The following is a 14,454-nucleotide window of genomic DNA, read 5'->3' as shown; positions in this document are numbered from 1 at the left end:
TTTGGCTCGTTAGGTATTAATTGGGTGTTGAATCTGACCCTGACCCTTCCCAGCCCTGCTGCTCACAGACGGCTCTGCTGTGCATCAGTCCTTCTGTTTGTATACCACAGCTTCCAGTTAGAGAAGGTCACAGAAATCTGTGAAGTTCTGACCCAGCCAGCCATCTGAGTGGTTGTGAAGAAACAAGCTTGTTCACTTTTCTTCAGCAATCAAAGAGTGGGCTACTTGGATGAAATCAGTATTAGGCAAACCACCTAGGCAAAATAGGCTGTTCCCTTATTTTTCCCATTTTCCTCAGTCTTACTGTGAATTTGGGTATCTCGCCACCCTCATGCCTGTATGTCAGTAATTACAGGAATGCTAGTGCTAAGGACAAGAGATGCAAAAACAACACTGGATGAAACCATAATCTTGCCTTTGGAGCAAGGCATGAGTGATAAGCTGTTCTGGAAGTCATACTTCTTACTCAGAGGTGCAGTTCGAGAATGTTTCACTGTCTGCAATGATTTTACCCAGTATTCTGAAAGCAAGTAGAAATTACGACGTACATCCAGGACTTGGATAGAAAGCATGAAGCCATGGACAACTGGATGGTCCTTGGATGTCCTTGTTAAAGGTAGAATTCTGTCCTAGATGGGTTGTTTTTCTGCTCCAGTATGACAATTCTAGGATGTCTCATTTCTCACGAGTCAAGTAGCAGAGTTTGAACGTGTAGTAAACACATTTCGGGGAGGAGCCTTGCCTGATGCATGCTACTGTTCCCATGCACTGGATCCTTACTGAATTCTCTGATCTCTGTTTGCCTTAAAATTCCCTTATTGGTCCCTTTCTCATCTTTATGGAAATCAGCGGAAAAATACTTTCTTCCTATTGTTCCATAAATCCGAAGCTTCTCACCAGCTCCTGGACGATTTAGCTTAATTTACATAGGTCGCTTCCATATTTGTTATCTGGTTTTGACATGGTAAAATACGGTGACTCAGACTTTTATCTTAGCGAAGTAGAAATGATGTCAGAAACTATAGGAAATGAATTTGGGAGTACTGTATTTGATACAGGGCACTCCTTTTCAGTACATGTTATGTCCTGGGCAACATTAGAAGGGAAGAGGGCTGTGGCTCGAAAGAGATTATATTGATGTCATAATATCTGCCGCATGGTGGAAACTAGGGCAGCGTGAGTATTTCCTGCTTCGTTCAAAGGTTGTGTTTTGAACAGGCTTATATAAGTTAGCAAAACAAACAAAGGAAGCTCTCTTCCTACTGCAGCATTTCACTGTCACCTCCCACCCCCCCCTCACTTACAGCCTCGTCCCATCAACTTCATTCCCAAAGCTGTTGTCTGTCAGCTACTGTGACAGATCTTGATTCTTGAAGGTATCCTCTCTCCCTTTCCACCTGCTCAGCCCTCCTCGGCTTCGGTCATTAAGCCTAAATGTTTGGGTGCAGCATCATTAGAGAAGACACACCAGTTGGGCAAAGAGGTCAAGATACTCTCAGCTAGACTGTAGTGATTATTATTGGGCAGCCCTATTTTAAAAGATGGAAAATACAGAATGACAGGAGAATGGATCCAGGCACAAGGGGAGGGGATTAACCACAGCAGCTTTGTTCACCCCCTGAGGCTGAAAGCGTCCACCTAATTTTGGTTGAAGTCAACCTTCAGAAGTTTAATAGATCATATTTAGTCTTCAGACCTATTTCTCTGTACTTAGGGTGAGTTTTTATTTGCTGAATCACATTTTCTCATGGATTTCCACTGTGATTTTTGAGACTTTTTTTTCCCTTGGAAAGTAATGCCAATAAATATTAACGATAATAGTTAAGGATATTAACTTCTTACCTTGCAATATAGCTTGCATTTACTAATTATAATATACAAGTAATTCCCCTTGGGTCATGCAATAAATTTAAAAAATATATCAAATGTATTTCAGTAAATTTTAGTTTTATTGAGAGTTTACTGTAACTAAATTTTTTAAATTCACATATAACATATTATTTGTTTCAGGGGTGCAAGTCTGTGATTCATCAGTCTTACACAATTTTTAGCACATACCCTCCCCAGTGTCCATCCCCTAGCTACCCCCTCCCCTCCCAGCAACCCTTAGTTTGTTTCCTGAGATTGAGTCTCTTATGGTTTATCCCCCTCTCTGGTTTTGTCTTGTTTCATTTTTCCCTCCCTTCCCCTACGATCTTCTGTCTTGTTTCTCAAATTCCTCGTATCAGTGAGATCATATGACAATTGTCGTTCTCTGATTGACTTATTTTGCTTAGCATAATAGCCTCTAGTTCCATTCACATCATTGCAAGTGGCAAGATTTTGGTTTTTTAGTGGCTGCATAATATTCCACTGTATATATACCACATCTTCTTTATCCATTCATCCGTTGGTGGACATCTAGGCCCTTTCCGTGGTTTGGCTATTGTGGACATTGCTGCTATGAACATTTGGGTGCGTGTGCCCCTTCGGATCACTACATTTGTAACTTTAGGGTAAATACCCAGAAGTGCAATTGCTGGATCCTAGGGTAGCTCTATTTTTAACTTTTTGAGGAACCTCCATGCTGTTTTCCGGAGTGGCTGCACCAGCTTGCATTTCCACCAGCAGTGTAGGAGGGTTCCCCTTTCTCCACATCCTCGCCAACACCTGTCGTTTCCTGACTTGTTAATTTTAGCTATGCTGTAACTAAATTTAATTTGATCATTTAAACAGCCATGATGACTCTCATTTGACTATCAGTATTTTGGAAAATTATGTTTAAATATGGCATAAAAATGTTCTGAACCTTTTTTGTTTTCCAATAAATATTTTTTTTTAAAGATTTTTTATTTATTTGACAGATAGAGATCATAAGTAGGGAGAGAGGCAGGCAGAGAGAGAGAGAGAGGAGGAAGCAGGCTCCCTGCCAAGCAGAGAGCCCGACGCGGGACTCGATCCTAGGACCCTGGGATCATGACCTGAGCGAAAGGCAGAGGCTTTAACCCACTGAGCCACCCAGGCGCCCCTCCAATAAATATTTTAGAGCTATAAATTTGCTTTTTTTTGGTATGTTTCACAAATTTTGATGTGAAATGTTTTTATTATCATTGAATTCTAAATCTTTTTAAATTTCCATTGTGATTTTCTTTTTAACCATATTTAGTTTACCAGCATATGGAAATTGTTAAATCTATACTTTTGTTTATGAAGTTATAAATAGTTTAAAATTTTAATCTGAGATGACAGTATGTATAATAGTCAATCTTTGGTATTTAAGACCTTAGTCTTGCTTCAAAAATATTCTGTGTTCTTCTTCTTTGTTGTTGTTTAAGTGTCATTGACACAATATGTTACATCAGTTTCAGGTGTACAACAACTTTATAATTCGACAGGTCTCTGCATTATGCTAAACTCACCACAAGTGGGGCAACCGTCTGTCACCATACCATGTTATTATAGTATCATTGACTATACTCTCCATGCTGTACCTTTCATCCCTGTGACTTATTCATTCCATAACCAGAAACCTGAATCTCTCATTCCCCAACACCCATTTTCCCATCCTCTTACCCTGCTTCCTTCTGACAGCCATCAATTTGTTCTCTGTATTTATGGGTCTATATCTGCTTTGTTGTTGTTATTGTTCTATGTGTTTTTAAAAAAAATTTTTTATTTTTTCAGCGTTCCAAGATTTATTGTTTATGCACCTCACCCAGTACTCCATGCAATCTGTGCCTTCCTTAGTACCCACCACCAGGCTCACCCAATCCTCCACCCTCCTCCCATCCATAACCCTCGGTTTGTTTTTCAGAGTCCACAGTCTCTCATCCTTTGTCTCCCCCTCTGATTTTCCCCTAATTCACTTTTCCTTTCCTTCTCCCAATGTTCTCCCTTCTCTTCCGTGTTATTCCTTATGCTCCACAAATAAGTGAAATCATATGATAACTGACTCTCTCTGCTTGACTCATTTCACTCAGCATAATCTCCTCCAGTCCCTTCCATGTTGATACAAAAGTTGGGTATTCATCCTTTCTGATGGAAGCATAATACTCCATTGTATATATGGACCATATCTTCTTTATCCATTCATCTATTGAAGGGCATCTTGGTTCTTTCCACAGTTTTGGCGATTGTGGCCATTGCTGATATGAACATTGGGGTACAGATGGCCCTTCTTTTCACCACATCTGTATCTTTGGGGTAAATAAACATTGGGGTACAGGTGGCCCTTCTTTTTACCACATCTGTATCTTTGGGTAAATACCCAGTAGTGCAATTGCAGGGTCATAGGGTAGCTCTATTTTAAATTTCTATGTGTTTTTAAGATTTTTTTTTTTAAATTATTCATTTCACAGAGAGAGATACAGCAAGAGAGGGAACACAGGCAGGGGGAATGGGAGAGGGAGAAGCAGGCTTCCCACAGAGCAGAGAGCCTGATATGGGGCTCGATCCTAGGACCCTGGCATCATGACCTGAGCTGAAGGCAGATGCTTAACAACTGAGCCACCCAGGCACCCCACGTTCTATATAGTTTTAAAGAATATGTATCCCATTTATTGCTCTGTGTGTGTGTGTGTGTGTTTGAAATAGATCACCTCTGTATTGTGGACTATGGATATCTTTTTTTTTTTTTTTTTTGGCCTGCTTGATAGCATCTGAGAGTAGTGTGTTGAAATCTCCAATTACAATTGTTGATTATTCTGTTTTTCCTAACAGTTCCACTTGTTGCTTGAGGCTGTATCCTTAGGTGCTTATCTTCTTGTTAGATCATCTTGTCCCTTTATCAGTATAAAATGACTCCCTTTATCTCTCACTTTGTTAAGATCATTATCTTAATATTTGCCTATTATCTCTGTTATTTTTTTACTCTCAGCCTTTTTTTAAGCATTTTTTTTTGTAATCAACATATTGTTGGATTTAAAAATATATATTTGGGCAGTCCTGCCTTTTAACTATTGAGTTTAATCCATTTATGTTATTGTATTTACCATTATGTTAGGACTTCTGTCATTTTATGATTTTTATTTAATAAACTTTGATACTTTTTTTTCTTGCTTTTTCTTCAAAAAAGCAAATGTTCTTTTGTTTCCAGTACTGTTTTTGTTCCTAAGGCAATTGTTCTTATGTTGGGGCATATAATCTCATTTATCTCTTGATATCTTAATTATATGTGTTTCTCTCACCACTCCTAATAAGAAAAATAATTTAATGCACTCTCATCTGCCTCTGGGCTCTCCTCCCCAGTCATGTTGATATTTTCCAGAATTTTTGTTCTGGATCATTATCATTATGTTTTTACCTTTTGTTCTAAAGTTTTTATAAGGTAACAAAAGACATTATCAAGTTTGTTGAACATACCATATTACTTCTTTTTTTAAAACAATTGAGTGTTTTCTTTAAGAGGGTTATCAATGCAGTTCTTTGTATGGCAAACCTTCTGTATTTTTATGTCTAATAATACATTTATTATGGTCACGTTTGAATGGCAGTTGGCATTTTGGATATATAATTCTTTGCTCAAAATTCTTTAATACTTTAAAAATATTACTTCATTACTGTGCATGCTGAGTTGCTGTTGACAAGTCTGATGTCAGTCTGGTTCTTTTTTTGTAAGATCTCTTTATATTAGGAAGCTTTTTGTTTCTGTTTTTTTCCTTGTATTTGATATTCTCAAATTTTGCAATAATGTATTCTATATGCATTCTTCTCTCTCTCTCTCTCTCTCTCTCTCTTTCTTTTTCTTCTCTTCCTTATTTTTAAATTTTAAATTCCAGTTACCATACAGTGTTATATTACTTTCAGGTGTACAATACAGTGATTCATTATTTCCATTTCACCCAATGCTCATCATAACAAGTGTACTCCTTGATCCCCATTACCAATTTCACCCCTCTCCCCACCCTCTTTGGTAACCATCAGTTTGTTTGCTGTAGTTAAGAGTCTGTTTCTTGGTTTGTCTCCCCTCCACCCTTTTTTTAAATCTTTGACCATTTGTTTTATTTCTTAAATTCCACATGTGAGTGAAATTGTATGGTATTTTTCTCTGACGGTTTTGTTTTGTTTTGTTTTACTTAGTATTATACTCTTTAGCTCCATCCATGTTGTTGCATGGATTCTTTATTCTTTATTTTTGTGGCTGAATAATATTCATATATACATATCTTCTTTATCCATTCATCAGTTGATGGACACTTGGGCTGCTTCTGTATCTTGGCTGTTGTAGATAATGTTACTATGAATAGGGAGGTGCATGTATCCCTTAGAATTAGTGTTTTTGTGCTCTTTGGGTAAATAGTGTGATTACTGGATTGTAGGGTAGTTCTATTTTTATTTTTTTGAGGAACCTCCATACTGTTTTCCACAGTGTCTGCACCAGTTTGCATTCCCATCAGCAGTGCAGGAGGATTCTCCTTTCTTCACATCCTCACTAACACCTGTTTTTTTTTTGTGTGTGTGTGTGGTTGATTTTAGCCATTCTGATAGGTGTGAGGTGATATCTCCTTGTACTTTTGATTAGCATTTCCCTGATGGTAAGTGATGGTGAACATCTTTTTTTGTGTGTCTGTTGGACAGCTGATTGTCTTCTTTGGAGAAATGTCTGTTTCATGTTTTCTGCTCATTTTTAAGTAGATTATTATTATTTTTTTGGATATTGAATTTTATAAGTTCTTTATATATTTTGGATACTAACCCTTTATCAGATGTGTCATTTGCAAATATCTTCTCCCATTCCACAGGGTGCTTTTTAGTTTTGTTGTTTCCTTCACTGTGCAGAAAGTTTCTATTTTAATATAGTCCCAATAGTGTATATTTTGTTTTGTTTTTCTTGCCTCAGGAGACATACTTAGAGAAAAGTTGCTTTGGCCAATGTCAAAAGAAGTTACTGCCCATGTTTTCTTTTAGGATTTGTATGTTTTCAGATCTCTTATTTAGGGCTTTCATCCATTTTGAATTTATTTTTGTGTATGATATAAGAAAGTGGTCTAGTTTCTTTTTTTTGAATGTTGCCGTCCAATTTTTCCTGCACCATTTGTTGAAAAGACTATCTTTTGCCCTTTGGATATTCTTTCCTGCTTTGTCGAAGATGAATTGGCCATATAATTGTGGGTTTATTTCTGGGTTTTCTCTATTACTCCATTGATCTGCATGCCTATTTCTGTACCTATACCATACTTTTTGATTATTACAGCTTTGTAATATAACTTGGAGTCTGGACTAGTGATGCCACTGGTTTTGCTTTTCTTTTTCAAGACTGCTTTGGCTATTCGGGGTCTTTTGTGGTTCCACACAAATTTTAGGATTGTCTGTTCTAGATCTGTGAAAAATGCTGTTTCTATTTTGATAGGGATTGCATTGAATCTGTAGATTGGTTTGGGCAGGTGTAGACATTTTAACAATAGTTTTTCTTCTAATTCATGAGCATGAAATGTCTTTCCATTGTGCAATATTTTTTTTTTATTCCCTTGTTTAGCACTCTGAGTTCTTTGGATTGAGGTCTTTGAAGTTCATTTAATTTTGAGGAATTGTTGTTTTTTCTTTAAGTATCCCTTCCTCTCAATTTATTTCTTCTTTTGGGGCCTGGATGTTGGCAATTTCACTTTCATTCTATATTACAAAGCTCTAAATATCTGAATTTTTGTACTTGTTGAGTTTGCTTTCCTAGCTTTCTTTGTGCTCTAGAAATTGTATAATTCTATCATAAAGGAGAATTTTGTGTGTATACTCATGGTTGTGGTGAGTTGGAATCTCCTTCTCTCTCCTTCTGTTTTCTCATCCCTCTCTGGCTCTTGCCTCAACCTAAGTGCTTTGGTTGAGAGCAAGGTCGTCTTATTCCTGCTAATAAATCATATCCTGTGGGGTGGGAGGGTAAGGCATGTCAAATCTAGTTTCCCAGGCAAGTGGGGAACTCAATCATAGATTTTGGGCCTCCATTTAGTGTGGAGAGTTCTCCCAACCCCCAGTTCCACATGGAGAGCCTAGCTCTAGCCACCTGCCCCATGCCTGGTGGATTATAGGTGTGTTGTACTTCGGACACCTCAGGATTTTTAAATGTCTGTCTGGTTCTGCTGATTTCCACAGATCCTGGAGCCAGTAGTCCTTCAGTTTATGCTCCCACTTGGCCTCTGAAACTGTGTTCCCTTTGTTTCACAGATAAGTTTAACAAAAATTAGAGTGCAGTTGTATCTTTTTATTTATTTATTTTAAAAATATTATTTTATCATTTTGTGTTGTTGGTGGTGGCAGCGAACGTGGGAGGGTAGGGTGGGTTTCCACTTAAAATTTCAGTGCCCTCTTGAGTGGAAATTTCCTGACCAACCTTTATTATAAAAGTGTTACTGTGGTGTTTTAAGTGTAGTTACTTTGCTCTCAGCAAATGCTTCTTTGACCCTAGTGATGAACTATTTGATATTTAGAAGTACCTACGATTTTCCTGACCTGACAGGGGGCATATGTGTGTGTCAGTGGAGCAGCAGCAGTGGTCTCATTAGAATGAAGTTCAGTTAGTACGCTGGATCCTTTCTTTCTGTGCATTTTTCTTTCCTTTTTTTCTGTTCCACTTTCCTTTTCTTCCCTGACTCCTTAACAGTTAGGAAATATATTTGTGAGGAAGACAAGAAGGAAATGCATGAAATGGAAGGGAAACCTCAAAGCCTGTTCCCTCTGATCCAGAAGCACTTCTTACATGAAATGACCAGAGATGACTAGGGAGAATCATTTGTCATCATCAGAACAAGAAAGTTCACCTACTAGAGTAAAAGTCTATCTATTAAAATTAAAGAGATGAACGCCCTTTGCATTATTAGATATGGTAGAACTATGAAGTTCTTGTTTCGTCTTCTTGCTCTGATTTTCTGCCAGTCTTTGAAGTTTCAGTCTATCACGAAAATAAAACACTGTTCATGTCCTCAGAGTCATAAAAAAAAATTCAGACTCAATAGTGAAATGTAGTGGCCATCACAAAAGGTATGTCCTCTTGCACGCTTTTTTGCCCCAGGTTTATGAAAATGTATGCCTGTGAGAGAATCCTAAATATCTGCAGAATCACACTTCTTTGTATTTATCATACTAGGCATAGCAGCAATCACCACCACCACCACCATACTCTTTAAGGAGAAGCTTCCTCCTTGCATCTGAGACTTCTCCAGGGTTCTCTTACATTTCCACATCATTTCCTTTGTGTCCATCTAGTGCCGTGACGTCAGTTCTACCTACCTGACACTCAACTCAAAACAACTGTCCCCAACCTCTTTCCTGAGCTCGGGATTATATAACCAGCTCTCCTCTGGGTATTTTCACCTGGATATTTTATTGACACCCGTGGCCCACGATGTCTAAAACTGGTCTTCCTATCTCCCCCCCATGCAATTTGTTCTTTGCTTTTTATTCCCTATTTCAATGAACAGTTCTACCATTTGCCTTGTTGCCTAAGCCAAGAACTTGAGGGTCTTCTTAGGTTCTTCTCTCCCCCTTCACCTTTATGCACAGAGTCCTAGTGTCTGTACTACTGAACAACTCTTGAATGCATTCTCTGGATCTTGTCACTTGAGTGCTTCACCCCCCACAATAACTTCCCAATGCCTATGGAACCAAGTCAGGCACCTTAATGTTTATATGTCATCGCACTTCATACCCTTACTCTTCACCTTTGACCTTATTCTCCAGCCAAATCCAACTATCCAATGCTCTGGAAACTGCCACATTCTCTCTTGTTTCTATGCTTTCAACCATGATATTGCTGTATCAGGGGTTCTTCCCTTGCAAGTTTGGTGATAATTTCTTCCATTTTTCTGTTACCTGACTCCCATGTCTTTCTCCCTCCACCACTGGCAGGTTTGGGAACTTCTTTCTCTGGATCTCAAAGCTGCTTGATACAATCATGGTATGACTTACGCCACCTTCTACTGTTTTTCTTTACCTTACTGTCCTTGGTACTGTACTGTGAGCACTTTAGAGTTAGGGACTGATTCTTCACCTTTATAACTCCACAGCCATGATGTCTCTCGTATGTTAAGTGGAGGCTTAGTAAACATTTGTTAATTGATAAAGAAGGTGAGAGATATTTGTGGTTTGAAAGGGGAGAGGATGTTAATCTGAAGCTGTGTGCAGATTCTGTAACAATACTTTGAGGGTTATAGATATTTTTTCTCCTCCTCAGTTTCTAGAGGCACTGGCTTTCCATAGTTAAAATATTTCATGTGGCAGTGAGTCCATGGTATTTCCTGAAGGTTCCTGTTTTGTCTGGTCCTGCATTGTGTCCTTTAAGGATTACCAAGACTGAGGCCTGGTCTCCACCCTCAAAAAACGTATAATGGAAATGGGGAATTAAAACCAGGTCATGAAACCATTAGATGATAGCGAATGCAAACTTGCTTGTTGCCTTTCATTGTGAGAAAGGAGAGAAGGGGCAGAACAGGCAGCTGGCAGGTGCTTTGTGGAGAAGGTGGGAATGGAGCTAGATGCTGTGAAGAAGTCATTTTCTCTTCTGGATGGTGGTAGTTCTATTTCTAGTGAGTTTCTTCTCTGGGAGTCTGTTCATAATGAAAATCCTTCAGCACCATTTCTGCTCACTTACCGGAACAGTCTTGTTACTCACAGGTGATTTGTCTGTCTGTAGGTGCCTGTTAAAGGGTAGCACCTACAGGAAGAGATTGTGTGACACTCGAAAGAAATGGAAGGTGAGAAACAATGAGAGTATCCGACTTTAATTCTCAAGTACAAATCAGTTTCGTAGACTTTAAAATCTTTAATCCAGAAATCATTTGGATATGGAGGTTTTTTGGAAAAAGTTATTATTTTTGTACTAATTAAAAAGCCCTAGTTTGATTTGGGGGAACTAACATTTCAGAAATGGTTATAAGTATTTAATGTTTATGTGCCTGAGGTGTTCTGTGCCTGCTTCCTCGAATTCAGTGATTCTCAAGTAGATAAGCTCAGTCTCGAACAGCGAAGGAGAAAGGAAATCTGTCTGCACAGAAGAGAGGTTATCTCTTCATTTGATCATTTTGTGTAAACATATTCCCTTCTACCAATATTCTTTTCACTGGAGGGTTTCAGATCGCTCCTGTTTGGCTGGACAGGAGAGAGAAATTCTCATAATAGAATGTGATTTAATATGTTGAATGACCGTTTGTGCTGTGTCAGTCTGCTGGGGAAAAGGATTTGAGGCCTTGTGGGTGAACTAGTGTATCCGGTTGTCAAAACATCTCAGGCATCTTTTGGAAGTAACATTAGACCCTTGCTTTCCACTTCCCTGAAGTTGCTTCTCATTGAAAGGCTTCTCCTTATAGGAATGAGTCAGGAACTATCTGGCCCCAGACTCTCATTTGCTGTTTTTGCTATGTCATGCCCTGCCCTAGAGACAGGGCATGAGGCCCAGAGAGCAGAGGGCCAGGATCCAGCCTGCTGAAGCCAGGAAGCTGCCTGCGTCTGACTCACTGTTGAGGTGATCCTGTTCTGCTTCGGAGCTGATCGTATTTTGGTACTTCTAGCCAAGCCCCAATTTGGCAACGATCACATACGTATGTATTCAGGAGCTCCCAGGGGAGGTGGAGCTCCAGCCCTTATTCTTGGGCATATTCACAGAACAGAACTGGATGCATGCAAACTCTCCAGACACAGGAGGAGAAGTAGCTTTAGTTTCAAAGTGTACTGTAGCCCAGAATGAAAATAAAGCAAAGGGAAATCATAGTGGCCTATCAGTGGGTTATGGTTTATTTTCCTGAAAGGTGCCCCATGTATTTGGGGCTAAGTTACTAAAATTAGCTAAACACTGTTGTGGTGAAGGGCTGTGGAAAAAGTGACTTCACCAAAAGAGGAATCATACAATACTGTAGACTGCCTATTTACAAATGGGCACTGAGCAAGGCTTTACAGGGACACTGAGGCCACCGAGAAGACCTGCCCACAGAGGTTGCATTCATCTCTTGTTGCAACTACTCTCTCACCTTCCCCCAACGACAACACACTTAAGGAAAGAAAAAGCTCAGAAAATGCTCGCTTACCAGAATCCTGTGCTCACAGTCATCCTGGTAGTTCTTCCTAACTATCCCCATAAAGAATTTCTTTTTCCAGCCATCACCACCATCTGTAACTCCTACTTTCCTGAATTCAACTTTTCTAGATCTCCATTTCTAAGATTCTTTCTCATAGCCTGAGTTGTAAGCTGGGTCAGAGTTAAATAAGAACTGTCTAATACAATCAATTTTCAAGGTTAGCATCTTGGGATCTCGCTTAATCAGAGCCCAGAATTTCTCTTGTGCTTCATTATTAGTATTCAGTAGAACTGAAATCCAACCAAGATGGTTTTCTGAGAGCAAGTTCCTTGCTATTCCTGGCATTCACGCATACCCTCTTTCTAGGACCTGGGACTAAAGGACTAAGGAAAAATGAAGGTTTGATTGGCTAGAAGCTGTTTGGCTGGGGTATGGTCCTCCAGGTCTGCTTCTGTGGCAGTTTCTGGATCTACTCTTGTGACCTCTCATCTATGAAATCAAGGTCAAATTGGTGCCTCTTGATAGAATATTGCTACTTCTGCAAGGCACCCTGAGGCAGTTATTATTTTAATGGGGACTGTGAATGTGGCCGGATGGCCCCAGCTCTGATAGGTGCTGTTCCAGGACTTTATGGTAGGTGGGAGTACCAGGAAGATAGAGACCAGTTGAGTAAAACAGCTGCTCTTGTGAGCTCTCTTTTCCATCTTCTCCATTTCTTCACCCCAGCCAGTAATATGTATAGATGATACTAAATGCATTCCATAAAATGGTCCTCTGTAAATGAATAAATCATGTCAACCATTTAAAAAATGCTTTTTAGTTTTGGTTTAAAGTCCTCCCTACAGTCACCACAGGGGCCTGATTCTTCTATAACATCTTCCCTAATGTTCACAGGGAAATGGAAGTTTCCCTGTGTCTGGGATTTTGATAAATTGGACTATTACATTGTAATCCAAGATACCAGCTCAGAAGACAAGATCCCTTTAGAGTTGCTGAATTTATTATGCACTAAGTGGTGACTGATAATGTCTTAAAGAAGCATCACGTGACTAGAAAGGGAGAGATTGGCCATGTTGGGGTTGGTGTACTGCTCTGAATTATTCTTGGAGTTATCACTGATTTAGAACTGTGCTCCTTAGAGATTAGGAAATCATTGTGGCCACCATTAAAGCTCTCATTTTCCATTGGATCTGATTTTGATTACTGTGTTTTCTTATGGGGAAAACAGCCCTCACTGTGTATAATCTGTGATTTAGTTTAAGCATCTTTGGTTAAAAACAAAAAAGAAAAACTTTAAAGAGAGGACACCCAGAAAATCTCAGGGTGAATTATAAGTGTAATCTTGCATTTAATTTGATTTGAGTTATCAAATGATGCCATTTAATTATTAGTGGAATTGTTTTTTCCCTTTTGAGTATGTGTTTGGAAGTTTATGCTATTTTTTTCTTCTTAGGTGACAGTGCCCACCTTCCTAAGGCAGACCCCACAGCTGGGAATCTAGATTCACTTTCCTCTCCATCTCCCACAACTGCAGCTGTCCCTGGGCCTCTGGGACCAGACAAAAACCACCTCGCAGATGGGGGCAGCTTCGGGGACTGGGTATCCCCTGTGTAAGTAACTGTGCCACTCTTTGGTGCTGAGGAAAGGAGGGCTGTGACCTTCATTTTGAAGTTCACATGGCGAGTGGGTACTAAACTGTTAGGTCTGAGGATCTCTGTCCTCTGGTCAGTGGGACGCTTAAGGAAGGATCGTTCACAAGAAAGTTCTTCCTTGAAAGCATCTCTGTGTTCCCAATGTGGAAAAGTGGATGGGTGCTCTTTCAAATCTGTTTTGAGTTTAATTTGTGGCAGTTTTGGGTTGCATGAAGGAAATTTGTTATTATTCTACTCAGATAACTCAGGATGTTTTCTCACTAGTAATGCAAACTTTTAGACATAGGAGAATGCATGCATTGTGATCCGTACGTAGACTCTTGAAACTCTGTAGAATGATATTTTAGTTGTTTGAATTTTCAAGAGCTTTGTGCTAGTGTTCTCTGTCTTCTCCATAACACCCTGCATACTTGACAACTGATGGATGAAAGACCTGATTTTATCTTCTGTTTGGATGTGCAGATCAGCTCGGGTATATCAGGACAAATAATATGCTCGGGTATATCAGGACAAATAATACTAATACAAACAATATCATGGACGTGATCTGACTACATGTTTGTCTTTCTGCACTGACCAAGCTGTGAAATAAATGCGGATTGGTGGTGGTTTGGGACATCCAAAGAGCATCAAATTTCAAACGAATGCTTGGAGAACAACAATAACAAAGGAACCCTACTAATAATTACATGCCCTTATTTGATTAGTCAATCAAATTACGTCCAAAAATACATTTATAATTTAGTCTGAGAATATTTGGGTGTCTTGTCTTCAAAGTTAAAAAAATTTTTTTTTAAAGTTGCCTAAAATAAGTCCTAAATAATGAT

At 39.1% G+C, this 14,454-nt stretch overlaps 1 protein-coding gene across 5 annotated transcripts in view; it reads left to right on the top strand.

The window, feature by feature from the left end:
• ARHGAP10 (Rho GTPase activating protein 10) overlaps positions 1-14,454 on the top strand; it is a 325,433-nt gene that overhangs the window by 285,296 nt on the left and 25,683 nt on the right. For 4 of the 5 annotated variants that reach the window (XM_045997932.1, XM_045997933.1, XM_045997934.1 and 1 more), the window contains one exon: positions 13,429-13,585. The exons of the other annotated variant lie outside the window; for it this stretch is intronic. In XM_045997932.1, coding sequence (XP_045853888.1) covers positions 13,429-13,585 — 157 coding nt within the window. The remainder of the gene's footprint in view (positions 1-13,428; positions 13,586-14,454) is intronic. 5 annotated transcript variants of the gene reach the window in all.

Source organism: Meles meles, chromosome 2, assembly GCF_922984935.1.
Source record: "Meles meles chromosome 2, mMelMel3.1 paternal haplotype, whole genome shotgun sequence".
Classification (NCBI taxonomy): domain Eukaryota; kingdom Metazoa; phylum Chordata; class Mammalia; order Carnivora; family Mustelidae; genus Meles; species Meles meles.
This window is presented reverse-complemented; position numbering and strand designations above follow the sequence as displayed.